At 44.4% G+C, this 26,187-nt stretch overlaps 1 protein-coding gene across 10 annotated transcripts in view; it reads right to left on the bottom strand.

The window, feature by feature from the left end:
• Positions 1-26,187, bottom strand: part of WDR59 (WD repeat domain 59) — an 83,109-nt gene that overhangs the window by 24,122 nt on the left and 32,800 nt on the right. For 9 of the 10 annotated variants that reach the window (XM_042230721.2, XM_060398254.1, XM_004014905.6 and 6 more), the window contains 10 exons: positions 22,209-22,325; positions 18,936-19,013; positions 16,354-16,510; positions 12,760-12,839; positions 11,709-11,841; positions 11,451-11,575; positions 9,407-9,571; positions 6,556-6,651; positions 6,244-6,400; positions 5,514-5,583 (listed from right to left, as the gene is read on the bottom strand). In XM_042230721.2, coding sequence (XP_042086655.1) covers positions 5,514-5,583; positions 6,244-6,400; positions 6,556-6,651; positions 9,407-9,571; positions 11,451-11,575; positions 11,709-11,841; positions 12,760-12,839; positions 16,354-16,510; positions 18,936-19,013; positions 22,209-22,325 — 1,178 coding nt within the window. The remainder of the gene's footprint in view (positions 1-5,513; positions 5,584-6,243; positions 6,401-6,555; positions 6,652-9,406; positions 9,572-11,450; positions 11,576-11,708; positions 11,842-12,759; positions 12,840-16,353; positions 16,511-18,935; positions 19,014-22,208; positions 22,326-26,187) is intronic. The other variant, XM_042230725.2, reaches the window with a different exon arrangement.

The raw sequence follows: 26,187 nt of genomic DNA on the forward strand, positions 1-26,187 counted from the left end.
TGAAAAGGCAAGGTTATCCGTACTGGCTTCTTCAATCTTGTCATGGTTCTAAGTGATACCACTCTTAGCACTTGATGACATCAGAAGGAAAAGATGGATATAACAGGGTGGGGATGATAGAAACTCCAAAAAGGAGCCAAATAGTAATTTTAGAACTGAAAAATGCTTTATCTGCAGAAGCAGAGAATGTTTCTATGACTATATGCACAGAAAAGTCCAAGAAATCTGTAAATTACTTAAACTAGTAAGTGTATTTAAATACAAGGTCAATCTACAATAATCTATAGTATTTCTTTATATCAAATATTTGGAAAATAAACATTTTTAAAATTTAGATGCATTTACAATAGCATCAAAACACATTAAATGCCTAGGGACACACTTAAAGATGTAGATTGAAAATACAAGTATTGCTGAGAGAAATTAAATAAGACTGAAAACAAGATAGAAATACATTGTGTTAACAAACCACAAGATTTCATGTTGTTAAAATGTTGATTTTCTCCAAATTAATCTACAGAATTAACGCAATTTCAAGCAGAACATGAGCAGACTCTTTTTTGTAGAAACCAGTAACCTGATTCCTATTTTTATAGAAATTATACAATCCTATACAAGAATAATAAAGTTAGGGGACCTAAGTACCAGATTTGAAGACTTACTATACAAACCTACATCGACAGGGTAGTGTTGGCATAAGGAGAAACCAACAAATCAAAGAGAAAATACAGTCCAGAAATAGAGTCAAAACATATGGTCAATTGATTTTCAACAAACGTGTCAATGTGAACTTGACAAAAGCAAAAGGTCTTCCGTAAATGGTGCTCTATATATGTATAAAACAACTATCTGCCTCTACTGAAGACAAAAAAAACCCTTTGACTCCCTCCCACCTCACATCATACACAAAAATTAATTCGAGATTAACTACAGACCTTAAATAAGGAATTTAAATCTATAAATTTTTAAGAGGGAACACACAATATTTCTATGACCTTGGGGTAGGCAGACATTTTTTTTTAGACAAGACACAGAAGCACCAACCCTAACACTTAAAGAGCGATAAACAACACCAGTAAAATTAAACGCTGCTAATACATGAAAATCATTAAAGAGGGAGAAAGACAAGTCACAGATTAGGAGAAAATCAATATATATATACCCAGCAAAGGATTTGCAATCAGAATGGATAAAGAACTACCACAAACAGATGATAAGAAACAATCTAAAATAACTAGACAAAATACTAGAACAGGCACATCACAAAAGAAGACAACCAAGTGGTCAACTCGCACACGGAAGTTGTTCACCATCACTATTTTGGCTTCCCAGGTGTTCGGTGGTAAAGAATCTGCCTCCAAAGCAGGAGAAATGGGTTTGATTCCTGGGTTGGGAAGATCCCCTGGAGAAGGAAATGGCAACCCACTCTAGTATTCTTGCCTAGAAAATCCCATGGACAGAGGAGCCTGGTGGGCTACAGTCCATAGCGTCGTAAAGCATCAGACACAGCTTGGCAGCTAAACAACAACAACGAACCATTATGTTAGTGAAATGCAAGTCCATGTGCCCGATGCACAGGGAGGTCAAGCAACATCAAAATGTCGGAGTCTGGAACAGAGAAAGATTTGCTGAGGGTCCTGCAAGGAGATGGATGGCTGGTCCCTTAAAAGCCCCAAACTCCCCGAGAGTTCTCAGCAAAACCCTTTTACAGGAAAAGTGAGGGAGGGGAGGGGTCAGTTGGGGCAAACTTCTTGGTGTTAGATCCTGTGTTCTTGAGGTCAGGTAACAACATTCCTGTAAATCTCAACTACTGCTGCTGCTGCTGCTGCTAAGTCGCTTCAGTCGTGTCCGATTCTGTGCAACCCCATAGATGGCAGCCCACCAGGCTCCCCCGTCCCTGGGATTCTCCAGGCAAGAACACTGGAGTGGGTTGCCATTTCCTTCTCCAATGCAGGAAAGTGAAAAGTGAAAGTGAAGTCGCTCAGTGGTGTCTGACTCTTAGGGACCTCATGGACTGCAGCCCACCAGGCTCCTCTGTCCATGGGATTTTCCAGGCAAGAGGACTGGAGTGGGGTGCCATGCCTTCTCCTAGACAAACATTATTCTCTGTTCTGACAAGAAAGATCACAGTCTCTCGGCAAAACTTTCACTCTCTGAGGTCCAGGTCCTGGCTAAGAGGAGGTATATTCAGTCGGTGGCTCCCTCAGGGCCAGGTCCCCAGCTGTCATTGCTGAGGGAGTCTGGTGCCCAGGACCCAACCGGCCCTCAGGCTCCTCAGGCCGCCCAAATGGTGGGAACCAGGTTACGCGGACTGTGGCTGACATTAGGTCCCAGAGGCAGGAATGGCGGAGAGGTTCACTGCCACCTCAAGGCCTGGGCCAGAGGCCAGTGGGTGAGCCGAAGGGCTCTGGGGAGAAGACTGGGATCTGCCTCTTACGTCACTCAGCCTGATGACCACCACTCCGCTGACTGTAGGCTGAATGAACCAACTGATAGTCGCTCACTAACAGTTGGTCACTTGGGGGAGGGGCCCACTGTGCCCCAACCAATGGCTGAGCAGGACCACCAACGGTCGCTCACTGACAGTTGGGTCACTTGGGGGAGGGGCCCACTGCACACCAACCAATGGCTGAGCAGGACCACCAATGGTCACTCACGGACAGTTGGTCGCTTGGGGGAGGGGCCCACTGCAACGCCAACCAGTGGCTGAGCAGGACCACCAACGGTCAGTCACGGACAGTTGGTCACCTGGGGGAGGGGCCCACTGCACACCAACCAATGGCTGAGCAGAACCACCAATGGTCACTCACTGACAGTTGGTCACCTGGGGGAGGGGCCCACTGCACACCAACCAATGGCTGAGCAGGACCACCAACGGTCAGTCACTGACAGTTGGTTGCTTAGGGGAGAGGCCCACTGTGCACCAACCAATGGCTGAGCAGGACCACCAATGGTCACTCACGGACAGTTGGTCGCTTGGGGGAGGGGCCCACTGCGCACCAACCAATGGCTGAGCAGGACCACCAACGGTCAGTCACTGACAGTTGGTTGCTTAGGGGAGAGGCCCACTGTGCACCAACCAATGGCTGAGCAGGACCACCAATGGTCACTTACGGACAGTTGGTCGCTTGGGGGAGAGGCCCAATAAGGTACCAACCGACGACTGAGCAGGACGACTGCTCAGGGCCCACAGGAACCTTCACAAGGTAACCTAGGAGGGGGGTTACAGCTTGCACCAGGGCAGCATATTAAGAACTGCCACTCTACTACAATGAGTCATTATCATGGAAACACAAGTTAAAGGTACAATGAGATACTACTGCACACCACCACAATGGCTAAAGTTGAAAAGGCTGAAAACACCAAGTTTGGGAGAGGATGTGAAGAGCCAGAATCCTGAAACACTGCTTGAAGAGTATAAAATGGCACAACACTGCCATTTGGCAATTAAACAGGCACGTATCCTACGATCTAGAGATCTACTTCTTGGATAGAGAAATTATTACACATGGACATTAAAAGACCTGTATGTGTAGGTCTACATACAATAAAAATAAAAACTGGAAATAATCCAAATGTCCATCAACAGAAGTATAAATAAATTATACTACTGTCATACAATGGGACTACTGATACACACAATAATGTGGAATCAATTTTAAAAACATTAAGTTGAGCAAAAGAAGCCAGACATAAAGTACTATATGCTGCATGATTCTACATAGATGAAGTTCACACACAGGCAAAACTAAACTTCACTGATGGAAGCAGAAGAGGCGCTTCCTCTAGGTAAAGGGACGAGGGAACTTCTGGCGAGAGGTGAGGGCAATGCTGTATATTGATCTAGATGCTGGTCATCAAGGCACAGACTTCACATTTGTGTACCCTAAATTATACCTCAGCAAAAAACTGTCAGTAGGAAAAAACATTCTAATTGGAACATTTTCCTGCTGACCCAAAGTTCAGATACAGATATTCGTGGTTTCCCTTTAAGAGTAGGTGATTGTTTTCTAGTCCAACCTTTGGAATAATGAACCTGGTGTCATGAAGGGGCTTCTCTGGCATTTAACTCCCAGTTCTTGTGGGGCCAGTTTCTCATCTGCCTGAGTTACTGCAGAGACAGGCAAACTCCCAAGACAGCAGTAGCATCTGCTCATGAACTTTCTTTCTTGTTAGCTTAGCTATTCATTATTAAGTTTGCTAATTATATCATATACAATATAACCAGGTGTTTGTAGCAAGAGTGTTTCCAAGTTATTCTGGCCATCAGACTGCAGAACCAAAAGACTTAGGCATAATATTTAAGTTAAGAAACCACTAGTATGGGGGTGGTTGTAAATGTATGGGGTCAGGGGTATGTGTTCTCTACATTCAACTTTGCTATGAACCTAAAACTGCTCTAAAAGATAAAGTGTATTAATTAAGAAAAAAATTTACAATATGATAGTCATTCAGCTCTGAAGTATATATGTAAGAAAAATGAAAAAATACATATCCACACAAATATCTGTACAGAATGTTCAGAGCAGCATTATTTGTAATGGTCAAACAGTGGAAACAATGCCAATGTCTGCTGACTGGTCTGAATGAATAAAAAAATACGGTATATACACATGTGATGGAATATTATTTGGCAATAAAAAGAAATAACTGTACAGGCTATAACATGTATGACCCTTACAAATATACTAAGTGAAAAGAGTCAGTAAAAAAGGAACACACATATAATGCCATATACATGAACTGTCCAGAATTAGGCAAATTTATAGAGAGAAAGTAGGTAAGTGTTTGCCTAGGGCTAAAGGAATGGGGGACTTGGGAACTAGGGTGACCCCTAAGGAATTCAAAGTTTCTTTCTGGTATAATTACAAGGTTACAGATTGATTTTAGGGATGGCTGGCTGCACATCCACTGCACATGTGTGGTAATGTTAAGAATGATCAGTTGGTGTTGAAAGAAAAATGTGAGTGTTAGTTGCTCGGTCATGTACAATTCTTTGCGACCCAATGGACTATATCCACCAGGCTTCTCCGTCCACAGAATTCTCCAGGCAAGAATACTGGAGTGAGTAACCATTCACTCCCTTCTTCAGGGGATCTTCCCAACCCAGGGATTGACCCGGATCTCCTGCATTGCAGGCAGATTCTTTACCATCTGAGCCACCAGATGGTACACTTTACCCTATTAGTGTTATGGGACTATAAATAATCTCTTTTGCTGTTTTTCTAGTTTTATTTAACGTTCAGATAATACTTTAGCAATACGGGGACAGCACATTAAAACAGCACTTGCCTTGTTTTGACAAACACACTTTTATCACGCAATTCCTCCCAGCAGTAACTTAATAGTAGAAATCTCAGCTTAGGTGCAGTTTAATGAACCTTAATCCTTTGGGAATAAATTTTATAATGAGCACTTGCTCATAACCAACACAAACTGTCCAAAAGCAAATTCCCACATGTCTGCTCACTTCTGGCCCATGAATGTAGCTTATGCCTGCATCTCCCACTCACCTCGGAGTAGGCTCAGTAGGAGAGACTGCTCGGTGCATCGTCATGGGCCTTGTGAAATACACCAGATACCCTGTCAAAGGAGACATCACACATGCACATCAAGGTCACTGAGCTGATCATGGGAAATCTTAAGACGGTACTGGTTAATCTTTTTTCTACTTCAACATACCTGAAGGATAAGACACAGTATTTTAAGTTGCAGGGGCTCATGACTGCAGCCATACTTAAGAAAAAGATCAGAATCTCCAGGATTGGGACTTTCCTAGTGGTCCAGTGGTTAGAATCTGCCTTCCAATGCAGGGGATGTGGGTGGTTGGGGAACTAAGATCCCACAGGCCTTGGAGCAACTAAGCCCAAGCACCACAGCCAGAGCACCAGTGCGCTGCAACGAAAACCCAGTGCAGCGCCCCCTAAAAGAATCTCTAGGATCCAGGAGAGACAAGGATGTATGTGGTTTGGAAAAGTTTTCACAGGTGTTTTATATTTCCTACATACATTCTCAATATTCTGAGTCAAGACTCAAATTCACACTCATCAGAATGAAAAAAGTTAAGACCATAATTCTGCTAAACATTCTTAGAATATGTCTGTAAATGCCAATCCAGCTCAGATAACACTATGATGGAAATCTTTTGAGTTCTCAGGAAATTAAGAAAAATTTTCTGATGGAAATTTTTATAGAGACATTCTTTGTCTCAAATCTAGAATCAGAGAACCAAAAAAAACCTACCTGCCCCACAGAACCTGGCCCCCGATGTTCTGGGAAAGGGAATATTGGCATCCTGGTAGGACCCGTAGGCGGTGGTCACCCGGGCGAATGTTGGTAGGGGCGGCGTGACGGAGTTCGGGAGTGCGAAGGGGTTGCTGGAAGCACTGTCTTCTTGGTTCTGAAATTTTAAAGTCAAAGAGACTAAAACCCATAATCGGTCTTCAAGATGAATTACAAAATAGGACGCATTATTACATGATCAGGGAGCCCAGGACTTTAGGAAGGAGAAAGGAAACAAAAGCCCCAGGCAGAGATAGGTAACAAGGATCCCACCACAAAAGACTCCAGGCAGGAGACGAGCTGGCGCAGGCAGGGCTCCAAACAGCTCTGGTTGCGTTTCACTTTTTGCAGGGAAGTGTCTTTCAGGATCTAGAAAAGGCACAAAACACAGTCAAGAAGAGCAACAAACTTCCTCCTGATTTGCTTTTATTGTGAGAAGCGCTGGAAGCAGTGACGATGCTCGGTGACCAGAGTGTGGCTGTGTCCGAGGCTGCCAACACAACATGCTGCTTTCCACCTGTCCAAGAGGCTCAGAGAGAAGACTCCTTTGTGAATGCTCTTCCAGAAGCCCTTTCCTTTGCCAGGGCACGCACACACGCTGGCTTTGAGATGGCACATTTCTTGTATTAGAATGACCATTCTTCCTTAACAGTGAATTCTACTCCTTGGTTCTCCCCCAGCCCTCCCATGGAGGATTTCTCATTCCTCCATGAGAAATCTCAGTACCACTTGGAAGTAACATCCTCCAGTCTGAACTGAAAACGGCTCAAAGTGATACATACACGACAGAGGGAATAGATTCCATCTTCTTTGTTTCATTTCAGCTGCACTTGCAGCTGTGGGATTTAGTTCCCCAACCAGGGACTGAACCCAGGCCCTTGGCAGTGATAGCATGGAGTCCTAACCATTTGATTGCCAACGAATTCCCAGATGTCACTTTAGTGAAAACTGGAAAGTACCTTTTTTTTGATCCTTTAAAAATATAAAATCTGACATTTTAAAGTACATGCTACAGGTATCAGAGAAGGCAATGGCAACCCACTCCAGTACTCTTGCCTGGAAAATCCCATGGACAGAGGAGCCTGGTAGGCTGCAGTCCATGGGGTCTCAAAGAGTCAGACACGACTGAGCGACTTCGCTTTCACTTTTCACTTTCCTGCATTGGAGAAGGAAATGGCAACCCACTCCACTATTCTTGCCTGGAGAATCCCAGGGACGGGGGAGCCTGGTGGGCTGCCGTCTATGGGGTCGCACAGAAGTGGACACGACTAAAGCGACTTAGCAGCAGCAGCTATGGGTATAAACTGGCATACACATACTGAAGACAGGCATGCCAATTGGACCTGGGCTGTCTAACACGGAAGTCATTACCCACATGGGGCTACTAAGCACATGAAGTGTGCTCGGCCAGTCTGGACCAAGATGTGTCGTAAACATAAAACTTACACCAAAAGCTGCAGGCTTAGGATAAGAAAGGGAAAAAAAGAGAAAGCTATCTCAATAATGTTTATATTGCTTACATGTTGATATGATAACACTTTGGATATTCTAGATTAAATAAAAATATTACTGAAATTAATCTACCTATTACTTTTTTTTAGGATGGCTACTAGAAAATTGAAAATTCCATGCAGTCTACATTTCATTTCTATTGGATACCACTGAACTAGACCTTTAAAGCACTTCCTTATCCTATCATTTTTATACCAATAGAAAAATCTCTTTTTTATATGTTCAAATGAGGCAACAAAATGTTCAGATTACCAGGACAAGATGTCAAATACCACAAAACCTGAGTAATTAGCATTTCAGAGACTCTTACGAAGCTTAAAGTTTCCTGGTTACCTATCATACCCCAAGAAGATGGAACAATCAAGTGAGTCTAATACAAACTAGGCAAAAATGAACAGCAATCAGGTCAAGCTGGTGCCGTTAGGACAGTTTCACTGATTTCCCATATGATGCCGCTCAGATGGAAGAAGGCATATCATCCTAGCTTGAGGGCCATTTTTATGAGGATTCCGCCTGATCGGCTCTGTGTGAACTGACATATCAAGTTTCCGAACCTATCCAGGTCAAGAGGAAACGCCAGGCTGTTAGGGGAAGCCCACCCTGGCCAGGCACCGTAGTAACCACTTGCGTGAGCTGCTTTATGACAGGAGGCCCTGAGAAGGAGCACAGAAGAAATAAGCCACCAGCAACCGGAAGAGTGCAGGAAAGGTCAAAAGGAGACACCAGGTGTCCAACCACCTCCCAGAATCCTTCTCGCTGCATCCGTCTTGGCTGAACAAGGCAGGCACCACCAGGAAGGCTCTGAGCCAGAATGGCTGGCTAAAGACAATCCAGAAACCCATCACCATAAAACCAAGACTGCAAGTCATGTAGCAGAGCAGTTCTCCTGGGTTCCCTTACCCTCCTGCTCTCCTCCCGGGCGCCCTTCCGAATAAAATCTCTTGCTTTGTCAGCGCGTGTCTCCTCAGACAATTCATTTCCAAGTGCTAGACAAGAGCCCAGTTTCAGGCCCTGGAAGGGGTGCCCCCTACTGCAACAAGACTATTCCCCTTCATTCAGGCACCACAGTCATAACATACACCCCACCTAACTTGTCCCAACTTGTCCAGCAAGCCAGCCTCACTCTAAGTGACAACATCTCTTCTTATGGAACAGATTTTTTTAATGACCTTAAGTATTTTTTTTTTCTGATTAGAAATTATCTTGTAGCTTCAGAATATATTTTGCCTATAGTTTCCAAATAAATGAAGTTGTACTGTATTAAGCTGGGATCTCATAGCTTTAATGAGATCTGTGAGCAGATTATATGCAATTACAGAACTGCCTATTATTTACATGCACTATTTCTGAAGTTACATGCAACATCTGTGCCAGTTTTTCTGCAAAAGGGTCTATGATTTCCATTAGACTTTCAAAGGGGGGTAGGTCCCTGACCCAAAGAGATTAAGAAACAACACTCGGGATTTTCTACACAAAAAGAATACAACTGTTAAAACTCATATGAGGAAGGACAGATGACGTCCAAATCTTAACAGCGGTGTTTTCATTCAGCTTTACTACTCAACTCAGACCCTGAGGGCGTCAGGGGGAACTTGCACACACAGAGGCCCACCTTGAGCAGCTTCGCTTTCATGGTGGACGTGATGGTGGTGGGGTTGATGAACTGGAAGGAGGGGGCGGCGTGGTTTGGGTACTGCGCGGGGAACTTCACCAGCATCTTGACGCGGTGGCTGCTGCAGTGCACCGACACTGTGCAGCTCCTGTCTGCTGCGTCCATCTGCGGGGGACCAATCAAGAGCTGCTTTAGAGAGGAACCGCAAAGGGTCTTCAGAGGCAAACAGGTGTAAATAAGGTAACAGAATGCTCTAGGTTGCTGGTAACAGAGTCAAGGGAGAGAGTCTCCCAAGACAAATAATAGCGCAGGTGTGGACAACTCTTTTTCAAAATGGGTTTTCAATTTTAGCACTGGCTTAATAAGCTCAAAGTGTTCTGACTTAGAAAAGCTTGATCTCGAAGCTGTGAGATAGGCTGAAACTTGTTTTATTTATTTGGAGATGGGAAAACAAAGCAGGAAGATGTTAAAAACCTCACTCAAGTTAAAAGCACTCCTGGGAAAATCCATACAGACTGAAAAAAGATGAGTGTCTATCAGCCAGGCGCTGGGGAGAAAGGAAACAGGAAGATGCTGCGAAGGGATGTTGGATTTCTTTGGCGATGATGAAAAACGCTCTGAAAGTAGCAGTGGTGATGATTTGTAAATCATGGGTTTGTAAATGTACTAAGAACCATTAAATTATACACTTTAAAAGGGTGAGTTGTGCGGTATGTGATTTTATTCTGTTTTATTTTATATTCTTTTATGGCTGTGCCTCGCAGCATGTGGGATCTTACTCCCCCAATCGGGGATCGAACCTGTGCCCATCACAGCAGAAGCACGGAGTCTTAACCACTGGACCACCAGGGAAGTCCCTTCCGGTAATTTTTAAAAAGCAGTCCTGGGAAAGGAACCAAACTCTCCTTCTTGGACTAGATCACTGGGCAGCCCAGCTGTTCTCAGCTGGGACAGAGGGAACAAAACTGAGTTGACGGAGATAACCAGTCCACCAGAGAGGCCATTATCCCTTTCAATTTCTTATAGTGCCAACTAGAGACGGCAGCTGGGGGACAGTGAAAAGAGCCACACGTGCGGGGAGCCTGGAGACTGGGATTCAAACACCTGCTCAGCTCGGACAAGTTACTCCATTTCTTAGTGTCTCTATTTCCTCGTCTGTAAAGTGGGGATAAGACCACTTAATTCAGAGCTGCTTTAAAGGCCAAAGGAGACAACTAAGTGCGCAGACCCAGGCCTACTGTTAATGGAATCTGGGCAAAAGCAAAACTCATCAAGTTTAAAACTCCTTCACAGAGACTCAGTTCTCTGAAGCCAAGTGTTTCAATACCTGCCCTAAAGGAAAAATGTAAGCCTCTCCAAGTTAAATGAACAAAGAGGCTGGGTCACCTTCTTTCTATGAATCTAAACCACCAAGGAAATAACCAACTGCTAAGGCAAGCACAAAGAACCTTGGAGAATAAGGAGGTTGGCTTTCAAACTCAGCCCTGCCATTAACTTCACCAGCAGCCTCCGCCAAAACACTAAACCTTCCCAGATCTGAGCACCTTCACATAGGGTCAAATAAGTGTTGGAGCATCTAAGGAGATTTTAAGACATACGAGCATCCGTTTATCCCTTAGTTCATCTTATGAGAGCACAATAGCGTAAAGGGGAAAAAAACTTGTATTTGTTAAAACATTTCTTTCTTTAAAATAGATGGGACTGGCTGCCCTGGTGGCGCAAGTGGTAAAGACTCCACCTGCCGATGAAGCAGACGCAAGAAACGAGGGTTCGATCTCTGGGTTGGGAAGATCCCCTGGACTAGGAAATGGCAACCCACTCCAGCATTCTTGCCTGGAAAATTCCATGGGGTTGCTAAGGGTCGGACACAACTGAACAACTAACAGTTGTTAGTTAACAATTATTTCTTTACAAAACCAAAACAAGAAAGCAAGGACACAGACTTCCCTGTTAAAGCAGAAAAGCCATTTGCTAGCCCAAATCATGGCTGAAACAGTCCCCTCGGCCACCAACCGCAAGCATGAGAGACAGAAAACCCGAGCACCTCCACGTTCACGTTGCGAATCTGCACGTTGATCAGAGAGAACTCCTGCTGCAGAGTCTGAGGCAGGCCCAGCTGCTCTGATTTCTTCTCCTCCAAGAGACTGCTTGGGGGGTCTTCCTTTAAGACTAGCGGGAGAGACAGGATCACTTGTTGGAAAACATTTCTGAAATGCATTCAGAGGGCAGTTCTGGGGTATCTACCACAACTCAGAGATGCAGAGAGGGGCACCATACCTAGAACATCAGTGTGAACAATTACCTTCTTCCTCCCCATGGCTGGAGTTGTGCTGGTGATCTGTGTCCTGGGTGTGAAGGATCTTCTCAGGTTCCGGGAGAAGGGCAATGCTCTCAATGAACTCATCAACACCATCTAAGATGTCATTTGCACAAAGCTGCAAAGGAGAGAAATGTTAGCCCCAAACCAATACAATCAAAATGGGTTTTGCCCATACCCTACTCTCCCTGGTTAAACACACGGGAAAACAGACTATTATTCTACCCCAGAAAATGTTTTATCAGGTTCATAGCTTTTGAAAATCTCAGAAAACCTTTTAAACTTCAAGCTTTGATGGAGTTATCAAGCCAGCCAAGAGCAAAAATATAACTTAAAAGCATTTGGAGCATATGGCACTTTCTGGAGGAAAAAAATTTAAACAGCAGTAAGATGATGATGCTTCACCAAAATGCTCAAGAGTGACTTGGTCCTAAGCAGTTTAGCAAATCTGTCTCGGCATTTTCTATCCACTGTGCACAGAGCGCTGTGTGGGATGGAATATAAGTGAGACATCATTCCCACCTTCAAGGAACTTTGCCACTGGAGGAGAAGACAGAACCCCATAACGGGGCAGGGCAAAGTGAGGGTCAGGAAAGCAGTTTGCACCTGGGACCATGGTGTCTCACGTAAGCACAGATACAGTTCATGGGGCACAGAGTGGAAAGGGCTTCACACAACAGGTGTTGCTGATGAATGTGGAGGACTCTGCCCTATGCCAGGGTAGATTCCCTAGCCCATTGGTGAGAGGAAGAAAGGATGCCCCCAGGCCACCTTCTCAGTACTCTAACCCACACTATCTTAGACCAGGGCAAGAGGGAAAAAAGACATTCACAGGCTTTGCATCCTTGAAGCTCTGACACTGACGCTGGCTCCTGAAGACCTCAAAGCCTCAGTGCAGTAAACCCGAGCCAGTCGGCCAGCCAGCCAGTACGTATTAAGCATCTATCACGCATCCTCTAACTTCTGCAACTAGCAGATCTTCTAAGCTTCTGGCATATCCCGTTAACATTCTTCCACAACAACACGGAATACATACCCTTTGCATCTGGGAATCCACCCGCCACATTCTCAAGGTCTGATCCCGTGACCACGTAACCAGTTGGTAGTCCTTGGACCCTGGAAATCACCAGATAAGAATCCTGACGTTTTCCTGGATTCAACACCACATTTGCTCCAGGTTCAGATGGAGGGAGATTCATTCATTCATTCATTTGTCCATGTAACAAATATTTATGGAACGCCTCCTATATGCCAGGCACTGTTCTAAGTACTAGGACTACAATATGAACCAAGAATCTGTCTTTACAGATCTCACATTCAAATGGTGGAAACAGACAACCACACAACAGCATGCCCGGTGGTGATAGAGTTGTTAAAAAACACTGTGGGATAACTGGATAGAGACTGACAGGGGAACCATTTTTAGACAGGACTTCTCATAGGAAGTCACATTTGAGCAGAACCTTAAACGAAGTGAAATAAAAGCCGGCAAATTAGCAGGTGAAGAGTGATGCTAGAATTTAAGGTCTCACTGAACTTTCACCTCCACAAATGTTCTATCTTTTCTGTTCCAGAGGAGCGGGGAATGAATAGGCTGTTTGTAAAACATACTGCTTTAAATGCATCATGACATCTTACTGTTTAAAAGAATGTTTTGGTAAATTGTTATTTACCAAATCTCTTGTATTTGTTAAAACATTTCTTTCTTTAGAATAGATAGGAATGGCTTCCCTGGTGGCGCAAGTGGTAAAGAATCCACCTGCCAATACAGCGGATACAAGAGACGGGGGTTCGATCCCTGGGTTGGGAAGATTTTACACATCTCGTAATAAAAGGAATAATCGATCTTTATTAGTCTTAACTGAATTTGTATTTCCACACAACAGGGCTAGTCAAAGGGAAATTACTCTTACAAGGTTCAAGGTGGTTTCTAAAAGAGCTTTATGGAAGATCAGGACATTTCAGGGTGATTCTGTAGTATCCAGAATCTTCTTTATGGTTATCTTCAGAGAGTAAACAACCTGGAAATAATTTCATCTGACGCCCTCATTTTATGCATGGGGAAACAGAGGCAACAGAGACTCTGGGATCGGGGGAAGGGATGGTCAGGGAGTTTGGGATGGACATGTACACACTGCTATATTTAAGACGAAAGACCAACAAGGACCTGCTGTATAGCACAGGGAATTCTGCTCAAATCCAGCCTGGATGGGAGAGGGGTTTAATGGAGAATAGATACGTGTATATGCATGGTTGAGTCCCTTTGCTGTCCACCTGAAACTGTCACACTTAGTCAGGTATACTTCAACACAAAAATAAAAGTTTACCAAAAAGCGTCCCTTCTCTTTGTCGCTGCCTTCAGCCAAGCCTTCACTCAACGTTCTAATACATTCCTGTGCACAACAAGCAAGACAGCAAGTATTCTGAGCTACTGCCTGTCATAAGTCCCACCATCCAGCCCATGTCCATAGCAACAATTTTCTGACTCTACAGCCAGCCTCTTTTCTCTTTTGGGGGGCAAGCCACAGGGCATGTGGGATCTTAGTTCCCTGACTAGGGATTGAACTCACACCGCCTGCTTTGGAAGCACAGTCTTCTATGATCTGGAGCACCAGGGAAGTCCCCTCCAGCCTCTTTTCATGTCTCTGATAGTGAAGAAAAGTTATGCCTCATTCCTTTCTAAACCCAATTCCTCTACTTGGGCCTTTGGCCCTATTTCCTCCCATTTTCAAAAGACCTCTGCTTTCCTATATACTCCCTTTTTTCATCTTCTCCTTGCCTTCAAATCAAGAGGGAAGCAGCCTCTGCCCTTGCCTCTGAAGGCAACCTCATTCACAAAACCAGTTCCCGCTGCCTCTGTTTCTGCCGTCTTATAATCAGGCTTCCCTCCTCAATCTGCTTTCGGAACTGTTCTCTTAACGATCATATGGCTTCCTATTTATACCTACTTACACAATTAAGCGCTTCTCTTATGCTGCGTGGAGATCCTTCAGCAAAACCTGAAACCAATGACCTCCGCTTCCTTCATAAAGCATCCTTCTCCGTGGACCACAACATCCTGATTCTCTTCCTACCTCTGAGAGGTCCTTCCCCACAGTGAAAACCAACATCAAAGTCTGAGGTGGGCCAATAAAAAATGACTAAGAGGACACGGCAGCAAAAATGAAATGGAACATCATTAGGTTGAGAAAGAAAGAAAATATAAGAATGCATGAAGGATGATTATATTTATAAAAGGTTCAAAAACAAATAAACCTAAACTATTTTTAGGGATGCAGGAATGGGTAGTAAAACTATAAACAAGATAACAGAAGTCATATTGTAAATGTTAGGACAGTGTTTACCTCTAGGGAAGGGAAAGAATTGTGATCAGGAAGCTTCTGATTTCTAGCAATGTTCTCTCTCTTGACCTTGGTGGTAGTTACTCAGATTTTCACTTTATAAACTGTACATATTTTATGTAATTTTGTACATGATGTATCTCACAATATAGGGAGTTTAGAAAAAAAAAAAAAAACACCTATAACTTGTACTCAAAATTTCACTACTGGCTAGAACAGCCCTAATTTATACAATTCACCGTGCCAGCTCACAGATGACATAGACAACTGAAAATGGGCTGTTAAAATACTTTTGACTGCAATCCAAAACTATAGGCCAACCTCTCCCTGTCAAATCATGGGGAAACTCTGTCGTCTCTTTTCTACGGCAAAGTGCAAGAGAATGTGTTGAAAGCTGAAGTCAAGCATGGAAACTGATGGGATAGAGACCAAGCAGCCTCACGTTTCTAGAAGCAGGAGAGATTATAGAAATGAAGATGGGAAAATCAAGAGGATCATCGAAAGAGTCCTTACAAAAACAATCCTGGAAGAGGCTTGTGAGGGTCACAAACTTGGGATAAGATGTCTGGTCTAATCCCAGGCCCACTAAAGACCTCTCCTGGACTCTGGACAAGTCACACCACTCCACTGCCTGGGGCTTTCCTTCTGTGATACAGAAAGGCCACGAAATTTACTTGTGGTCTGGAGAACGTTTGGAGAGCGTGGCAGTAAGATCTCAAGACAAGGGAGGCTGCAGCTAAACTCATCAAGTGCCTCGGCAGAGGCAGACGAGAGTAACTGCTCACTGGCCATTACTGCTTCTAACCAGAAGAGATTGCATCACTTCTGTCCATGTCTCAGGAGCCAAGTGGGTTACATGGCCAAACCTGTCTTCAAGGGGATGGGAGGTGAAACAGCTCTCTGTGTTTGTGAAGAGAACTGGGAATATGTGGTGGGTGGTACTGATGACGACTTTGCATCACCCTCATCAACACAGAGGGAAGGTGCAAGAGCCAGGGTTTTCAGAGTGTCGTGACCCTGGAGTTTTTCAGCTCTGGAAGTGACCCAACAGCAAAGCTACCAACCTCTTAGAAACCCTTCCAGGCAGGAGAGAGACTACACAGAACACAAGAGAAGAAGACGGGCCTGGGGTGGAACTGCAGCCACACACCCTATCACCCATCTACAATTAGGGGCAGGGGAACCCTGACTCCCGCTCGAAGCCAGCCCTGTTTCCACATCCTCCCCTTCGATCATGCAACCCACCCTGATGGGAGCTGGAGGAAACTGGCCAGCGGTCCCCCACCCACCTTCCTTCTGTTTCCTCCACTGGAACTCCAGCACCACGTCATCGTGGCCCACGAAGGTATGGACTGGGGTGTTCAAGTCAAAGACATTCCACAAGAGCAGGCTGTTCTCCCTGCGCAGCTGGGGAACCATCACCGTCACCAACCCGTTGCTGAAAGGCTGCGGCGAGAAAGGGAAGAGCAGGCATCATTCCAGGGGGCATCCGCTGAATCCTGAGTTACCCAGCTTGGAGTTCTCCCCTAACTTAAACAAATTACCCACCTGGGGAACATTTTTCCAAATATCATAAGCTAATGTCTACTTTTCGTTTGCTTTTCTTCTCTTTTCTTTCTTTACTGAAGGAAAGGACCACAGCAAGTAAAAGATAAAGTTAAGCCAAATAACTGGAGAAGAATGTTTTTTAATGTAAAATAAGCAAATGACTCTGGAGGCTGCACCCTGGAACATACTGTTTCATACCCTAGCTCCTCTCACAAGACCCCCTGAGAGTTACTGAGTGCTTTCCTGGAATGAGGGTACAAGGCACACTGCAGGTGACTCGGGACAGCAAACAGCCCTGCCCTGTGGAAATGTACCAGAAGCACTCCGTCCATGTGAAGCAGCACCTTCCCATGGCCCCCGAGACCACAGCCTTTCAAAAGAATTGAGTGTCCATGGCGCGGTCGTGTCCAGCTCTTTGCAACCCCATGGACTGTAGCCCACCAGGCTCCTCTGTCCATGGGATTCTCCAGGAAAGAATACTGGAGTGGGTTGCCATTCCCTTCTCCAGGGGATCTTCCTGACCCAGGAATCGAACCCTGGTCTCTTGCATTGCAGATGGATTCTTTGCCATCAGAGCCACCAGGGAAACCCATTTCAAAGGAAAACCTTTCCATTTCAGGACTAACACATCCCACTTATCAACACCAATCTGTGCAGTAGCCAAGAAGCCCACTTGGTTGATAAGCAGACTCTGTTCTCTAAGGAATAAACCACAGCCACCTAAAAGAGCATGTTTATCCTCGCCTGTTCTCCTGGCAGCACTCTGAACTTTTCTGTTTATTTTTTAAAGCAAACGTATTAATCCAGAGAAGTATTTCAATTCACAAGAACAACGTCTGACTTCTTCCCAAGTGCTCCCAGATGTGAAGGCCAGTTAATACCCCAATTACCTTCTGCACTCCATGACGCCCCAGGAACAGCCTGATGTATAAAGGAACCTTTACTCACCCTTGGGCTCCCTTTCAAGCTGACACTGAAGGAAATATATCATCTCTGATCAGCAGCAGTCAATGTGGCAAAACAGACGGAAGTTTGATAAGAGCCTACCCACTATATCTGCACCATTTTATGGTTGACACTTTTTCATACGGGGCTGTTTTTCAAAGAGAGAGCACACTGTACTGGTAGTAATACCACGAACTGGACACTAAAGAATAGTGAGATTTACCATGATTTCAAAAAAGAGCAAGGAATATTAAAAACTATTCATATTTGACACAGGAGGAAGTTATTACTCAAAAAACATCAAGCGGCTTATCCAAGGCCACACAAATATCAAACGGCTCATTGCAGCACTATTCACAAAAGCCAAGATAGAGAAACAACCTACTGTCCATCAATAAATAAAAACACGGAACCTACACAATGGAATATCACCCAGTCGTGCAAAAGAAGGAGATCCTGCCATCTGTCACGGCACAGGTAGACCCTGAGGGCATTATGCTAAGTTAGATGAGTCAGAAAGAGAAGGACAGATACTCCATGGTGTTATTTACGTGCAGAATCTAAAAAGCAGAACTCAGAGAGATGGAGAGTAGAATGGTGACTACAGGGGCTGGGAAGTGGAAGAAACGGGGAGATGCTGGTCAAAAGGTACAAGCTTCTGGTTGTAAGATGAATGAGCTCTGGGGATCTAACGTTACAGCGTGATGATTATGGTCAGTAATACCACACGGTATACTTGAGAGGTGCAAGAGAATATGACCTTAAATGTTCTTATCACAAAAACGAAGGGGTAATTATGCTAAGTGATGGAAGGGTTAATAAATGCTATAACGGTACAGCATTTATAGGAGTATAAATGCTATACTGCAGTATATCACACATAGCGGCATTATAGCGATAACTGTCTGGCAATACACAAGTGTAACATGCCAACACGCTGCATAACTTGAACTTCCATCATGTGATATGTCGATTTTATCTCAATAAAGCTGGAAAAAAGTTAAATGGGATTGCTGGGCCCTAAACCCAGATCTTCTGGATCTAAAGCCAGAGTTCCTTCCAGCACAATTCACTGACCTCCAGCCTCTCAGCCCTCCAGCTCACCCTCCTCTTCGCCCTTACTGACCACCTTTACTCTGCCCAGCACCCAGCCCAGCTAGTCCATCGACGCTGGTACAGAGTCTCACCCAACGTTCCAAGGCAAAGTTTTAAACAGGTAACAGCTTTTACGCCGTCATTACCACCTTTGTCCCACCCCTAAACCAAGTCAGAAGGAGAAAACCACATCACAAAGAAAATAAAAGAAAACGTGGCCGGCCCCTCACGTGCGGAACACCGAGATAATATTTCCAAGCGAGAGGAAGGGCAGCTCACTCACAGTGTATCTGGCCTTCCAGACAGGCACCTGGCAAGGAAGAATGTTGAGGTATTTCCGAGGCTGGCGGTAATCCCAGAACTGGAAGAAAGAAGCAGGATAATTTGTGAAATAAATGCCATTAAAAAAACAAAAACAAACCTCAACTATTGAAAAAGCATAGCCTTTGAATTCCTTGCTTTCTGTCCTCTTAGACAGATTCAGCAGTGCCTCTGAGTCAGCCCCCAGGGCCATGCTCCTATGACAGAGATGCAAAGAAAACGCCCCTTTCACACTTAGAAACATTACAGGTGAAACACAGACTTCATGAGGATCAGTCCTTGAGGCAGATCACTGCCAGTGTGCCTATTAAACCCCCTTCCCAGTTGGAAGGTAAAAGCGACTTTTTCATCCTGCATCACTATATACCACTTAGAGGAATTTAACTATTGGGTTGGCAAAAAAAAAAAGTTTATTCAAGTTTTTCTATGACATCTTATGGAAAAACCTGAACAAACTTTTAGGCCAACCCAATACTAATGGGCTTCCCTGGTGGCTCAGACGGTAAAGATTCTGCCTGCCATGCAGGAGACCCAGATTCAATCCCTGGGTTGGGGAAGATTCCCTGGAGAAGGGAATGGCAACCCATTCCAGTCTCCTTGCCTGGAGAATCCCATGGACAGAGGAGCCTGGCAGGCTGCAGTCTACGGGGTCGCAAAGAGGCGGACACGACTGAGTGACTAGCACCATACTAACAGAGCTGAAATGTAGTGGCCGCTGACTGCTTATCAGTTGAGGGAGCAAGAACAGCTCTCCCGCGACCATGCAAGAAAGCCAAACAGTTTAAATAGAAATGACATCTGAACAATATTATTTTGAATATGGGACTTAATTTTGGCAAAAAGTGTTGTCAGAAGAAACAAGAATCACCTCCTACCATCCCGTTCTAATCCCATCCTCTCCAACCCCCTTTTTTCCTTTTTGGCCTAGCTCTAACCCTCAATTCAACAGTTTTACTGTTTACAATCTACAAAGTGAAGTGAAACTCATTCAATGGTATCTTGTTCCAGTAGACTCCTTAGAATGTACAACAAAAAAAAACAATAAAAATTCATATAAATTAGAAACTAATAAACTGTCAGGTAAACTAAGTAAATGATTATGTAGGAAAAAAATGGCATGCATTCAGCCTTAACAACAAAATACTAAAAACAGTGATTATTATTACAAGCACTTCTAAATTGTTTCACTTTTTTATAATTATGTTATTTATACACATTCAGTAAAAACTGTCTTTCTACCAGGATATATGGAAAAAATAAAATAACTATGCCAAAAATCTCATTTAATTCCTAAGCTAAAGGCAAATAGAAGGGGGAAGCTTTGAAACAGTGACAGATTATTTCCCTGAGAAATCACTGTGGACAGTGACTGCAGTCATGAAATTAAAATATGCTTGCTCCTTGGAAGGAAGCTACGATAAATCTAAGACAGTGTATTAAAAAGCAGAAACATCACAAAAGTCTCTACAATCAAAGCTATGGTTTTTCTAGTAGTTATGTGTTGATGTGAGAGTAGGACTATAAAGAAAGCTGAGCACCAAAGAATTGATGCTTTTGAATTGTGGTGCTGGAGAAGACTCTTGAGAGTCCCTTGTACTGCACGGAGATCCAACCAGTCCATCCTAAAGGAAATCAACCCTGAATATTCACTGCAAGGACTGATGCTGAAGCTGAAGCTCCAATACTTTGGCCATCTGATGCAAAGAGTCGACTCATTGGTAAAGACCCTGATGCTGGGATGAGATTGAGGGCAGGAGGAGAAGGGGGTGACAGAGGATGAGATGGCTGGATACCATCGCTGACTCAACGGACTTGAGTTTGAGCAAACTCCAGGAGATAGTGAAGGACAGGGAAGCCTGGTGTCCTGTAGTCCATGGGTCCCAAAGAGTCAGTCGGACACAACTGAGTGACTGAACAACAAGCCAACTAGTAAGGAACAAGGACTGTGTTTCACATGTGGAAAGTGGCCTGTTATCTGCTTTATTACCCCTGGCATCCCAGCCTCAGGGGTAATAAAGCTGTCAGTGAATACTGACAAATTTGGAGACCTCAAAGAAAGAGGAGGATGGTTTCTGGCTCCTGAACTTGGGAAACAAGCCGATCAGGTTATGGGGACAAAAACTTAAGGCCAGAACAAACAAAGAGAAAAACTACTCTGGGCACATAAATGTAAATTACAAGTCTAGGGGATTTAGAAACCTCCAGACGGAAGTTAACTTTTAAGGCTGAGTGTATGATTCTAGCTTTGCTAACCATACCAAAAAGCTGTACATGCCTGTGTAAAGTGAAGAATTACATTGGTGAAGCCAATCACAAAATTGCTAAGCAAACATCTGCGGTCAAATCTTTGTCCTTCCAGGCAGAGACCTGACCACAAGGAGAAACTCCATGCCCTGCATCCTTTCAAACAAGGGTGCAGATCACATTCCAAAGCCAGAGAACAAGCAAGAAACACTGCACTCTGAGAGAAACTGAGAATAACAGGCTTATTGACATAACGTAAATCCTTGAGCATTTCCTGCAAGTTAGAGTAGCGTCCCCAACCTTTTCGGCAACAGGGACCAGTTTCGTAGAAGACGACTTTTCCGTGGACCTGGGGGTGGTGGTTTTGGAATGATTCAAGTGCATTACATTTGTTGCGCACTTTATTATTATTACATCGGCTCCACCTCAAATCATCAGGCATTAGATCCCAGAGGCTGGGGCCCCCTGAGTTAGAGAATCTCTAATGAAATAACTCCGTCCCTGACTTGTGCAATGCGGATGACCAAAAACATCCTAACTTTTGCAGATATGATAATCACGTGTGAAAACTGCTGTTTTTCCACCCAGACTAATGGTCAACTTGGTGACTTTAATGACTGTGTGGGTTTTTCTCCTTTACTTGGGTATCTGTTGTGTTATTTTGATGAGCCAGTCCTTCAGAAATGGGACTTCCTGGTCGCATTTTGCAGAGTAAACTTCTAGTCCTTTCTAAATGTGTTTGTCTCTGACTTCCTTTCACAAACAGAAAGAAGACCCACCAAACAAACACAGGCGCCAAGTCAGACACGTGCTACTTCACCACTCCCCTGGTCCCCATCCCCAGTGAACCTGCCCGGCTCCCCAGGAAACACACGTGCCCCTGAAACACGCGCCAGGCTAACCAGCGGCAGCTTTCCTCCTGAAGGAAATGCTCGCGGCCCCCTGATGCCCCCAGACACGCTCCCCACCCTGCCCCAGCAGCGCCGCTCACCTTGACGGAGTTGTCTTGACTGGAGGTAGCAAGGATGTGCTCGCTGTCCGGGTGCCAGTCCAGGCCGTGGATCTTAGAGAGGTGGGCCGCGAGATACTCCACAGCCGTGCTGGGTTTCTGCAACAGGACCATCAGCCAGAGGCGGCACTTTACAAAGAGCTCAGCGTGTCCGCCTGAGCTGGACACAGCCTATCCCAGTCTGCTGGGTGGGGATACAAATATACCCCCAGAGGAACTCCCTGCTGGCCCAGGGTTAGGGCTCCACGCAGCCACGGCAGGGAGGAGGGGTTCAAACCCTGGTCAGGGAACTAAGATCCCACATGCAGCACAGCACAGTCAAAAGAAACAATTCTCAGAGGCCGTCTCTGCTCTTAAGAAACTCCATTTTGTTTTGTCTAAAACAAACAAAACAAGACTTCGCCAGCTCTCCCTCACGCATGCTCAGAACACCAGCCTGTGAGCCTAACCATCTTCTGCTCCCGGCACAGGCACACCTTAAAGAAGGCAGTGGGTGCGGCTCCTCTTTGGGACCACGGTCTGTGATTCCGGCTCCCCTTCTCACAATCACCCACAGAGTGGGACTGTGACATACAAACAGATCCACCCCAATCCTGCAGTAAAACCATCAACCTTTTTTGTTTAACTGAAGTATAGTTGATGTACAATATTATACAATAACCTCAGATATGCAGATGACACCACCCTTATGGCAGAATGTGAAGAGGAGCTAAAAAGCCTCCTGATGAAAGTGAAAGAGGAGAGCGAAAAAGTTGGCTTAAAGCTCAACATTCAGAAAACGAAGATCATGGCATCTGGTCCCATCACTTCATGGGAAATAGATGGGGAAACAGTGGAAACAGTGTCAGACTTTATTCTGGGGGGCTCCAAAATCACTGCAGATGGTGACTGCAGCCATGAAATTAAAAGACGCTTACTCCTTGGAAGGAAAGTTAGGACCAACCTAGACAGCATATTGAAAAGCAGAGACATTACTTTGCCAACAAAGGTCCATCTAGTCAAGGCTATGGTTTTTCCAGTGGTCATGTATGGATGTGAGTTGGACTGTGAAGAAGGCTGAGCGACGAAGAATTGATGCTTTTGAACTGTGGTGTTGGAGAAGATTCTTGAGAGTCCCTTGGACTGCAAGGAGATCCAACCAGTCCATTCTGAAGGAGATCAGCCTTGGGTGTTCTTTGGAAGGACTGATGCTAAAGCTGAAGCTCAATACTTTGGCCACCTCATGCAAAGAGTTGACTCATTGGAAAAGTCTCTGATGCTGGGAGGGATTGGGGGCAGGAGGAGAAGGGGATGACAGAGGATGAGATGGCTGGATGGCATCACCGACTCGATGGACGTGAGTCTGAGTGACCTCCGGGAGTTGGTGATGGACAGGGAGGCCTGGCGTGCTGCGATTCATGGGGTCACAAAGAGTCGGACACGACTGAGCGACTGAACTGACTGACTTATACAAGTTACAGGTATACAATATAGTGATGCACAATTTTTAAAGATTATAGTCCATTTTCAGCTATTATAAAATATTGACTATATTTTCCATGTTGTAATAACACAGTATTATAGCTTACTTTATACGTAACAGTTTGCATCTCTTAATTCCTGCCCCTAAATTGCCCCTCCCCTCCTTCCCTCTCTCAGTGGTAACCACTAGCTTGTCATAGAGAATAAACTCTATCTGAAAACCACCAAGCTTACAGTGATCAAGCCCTAAGACTCCCAAAGAGAATGCGTACACATCACGAAAGAAAACAATACATGATTACCAAGTACATACAAAACAAATTCAGAAGGAAGCTTCAGAAATATACATTAAAACATTAAAAAATTTTTTAAGCAATCAAATTAGGAGATACTTGGAAATAATATTCAACATACTGAGGCAGCATTTGTCACTTCTGGTATACATATGAAATAGTATAATCTTTTCTAGGGAAAAGAAATTTGACAATTTTCATCAAAATGCTTAAAATTTTTCCTTTCTTAAGGGACTATTCTAATTTCACACAAAGTTTTAGGTACAAAAGATGTTCATCTTGTGCTATGTGGAACACCTAGGAAACCAGGAACATAATGAATGATAAGGGGGAAGTAATCAAATGTTAGAATCAATTATTGTACAGCTATCTGATACAACATCATGCAGCCACTGAAGTTATACTTAGAAAAAGCTTATTATAACAGAGAATGTGAATTTATTTTAATGTTAAATGAAAAAAGTATGCATAACTATGTGTAAGATATGATAAACCGTGTCTTTAAAAGAGCACAAGGAAAATACCAAAACGTTAGCATGTGACTCTAGGCAATAGGACACAGATGGTTTTTATGTGCTCTTTTGTATTATTTCCTGTCATCAGCAATAGTCTATAAGGTTAAGAGTACAATCTCCAGAACCAGCCTCCCTGAGTTTAAATCTTGGCAACAAACTGTGCCTTAATTCACTCAGCTGCAGAATGGGGGTAATAATTGTAACCATTTTAAAGGCTATTTATAAAGAAAAATGAATCAATACACATAAAGTTCTTAGAACAATGCCTGCGCATAATAAACACTAAGAAATAGCAGTGTTACCAAGCATTCATGAGTCTGAGTGAAAACCCAACATCACCACTGATCCTGCACTTTTTGAAGCCTGAGATGCTTGCTGCCAACAGTCCTGCTTTGATACTAGAAAAGTGCCAGAGAAGTGAAATTACAACGAACAAGTTTTACAATCCATATGAACAGAAATCCTAAGTATTAATAGACAAAAAAAAAAAAGCTAAATCTCTTAAAACAAAATAGGTAACAGACTCGCTGAGGAAAGTCAGGCTTATGAGTGGACCAGAAAGAAGCCTATAAAAGAACAGCTCAGCAGTATCTTACAAGATAAGGAACATAGCCACTGTTTTGGAAAACCAGTCCTGGACTCATGGCTAAATACCACATTGTTTATTTTGCCTATGGTTCTGAAAACAGTCTAAGGCAAATAAATATGCATGTACTACAAATTAATCAAACATTTTATTTAAACTAGTTTTTATATTCAAATATTAGTTTTGTTGTTGTTCAGTCGCTAAGTCGTATCTGACTCTTTGCGACCCCACGGACTGTAGCCAGGCTCCTCTGTCCAGGGGATTTCCCAGGCAAAAATCCTGGAGTGGGTTGCCATTTCCTCCTCCAGGGGATCTTCCTGACCCAGGGATTGAACCTGCATCTCCAGCATTACAGGCAGATTCTTTACCACTGAGCCACCAGGGAACCCCTTAAATGTTATATCAGCAACAGACATGAATAAAGCTAATTGCCAATTGAAGAAATGAAGAGGGGTGAAGCATGGCTGTTAGCAGACTGAAGCAGAGAGACAGATATAAAAGTGACATAAAGAAGACGCACCATCCTTCTCCTTCTAAAATCACCTCGTCACTGAAGAGCCGTCCAAGGCGAGGGCTTTGACTAGCACACCACCTCCCCAGCAAGTCCTAGCACCCAACCTCGCAGCCTCCCCGTCTCTGCTTCACTCCCCTGTCCTCTCCCACGATCTGACTTTATTCCCTGCCGGCAGGGGAAGGGAGCAGGGCAGCAAAAAGCAATGCTGAGACAGGATGCCCAGCATCCCAGCTGGGACAGCCGCAGAACAAGTTTCGGGAAAACTGACAGTCGATCCTCCCCACAAAGGCAGGAGCTCTAGCCTCCCATTTCACAGAGCAGGAAACTGAACCTCCATACCCGATCGCGTGCAAATCGACTGCCTTCTGCATCCTTACATCTGCGGGGGGGCCCTCTCCCTGACGCCAGCATGACAGGCTTGCCAGGACAACAGATGCCCAGGGCGCTTCACCCCTTTCCTGCCTCTCAGGGCTGTGGGCTGCTGCAGGGAGATTACACGGCCTGCAGGCCCTCTTTTGAGGCTGACAGGACTGGGAGACTTCTTTTTTAATTTTTGGCCACACCACTGTAGCCTGTGGGATCTTAGTTCCCT

Source organism: Ovis aries, chromosome 14 (genome assembly GCF_016772045.2).
Source record: "Ovis aries strain OAR_USU_Benz2616 breed Rambouillet chromosome 14, ARS-UI_Ramb_v3.0, whole genome shotgun sequence".
NCBI lineage: Eukaryota > Metazoa > Chordata > Mammalia > Artiodactyla > Bovidae > Ovis > Ovis aries.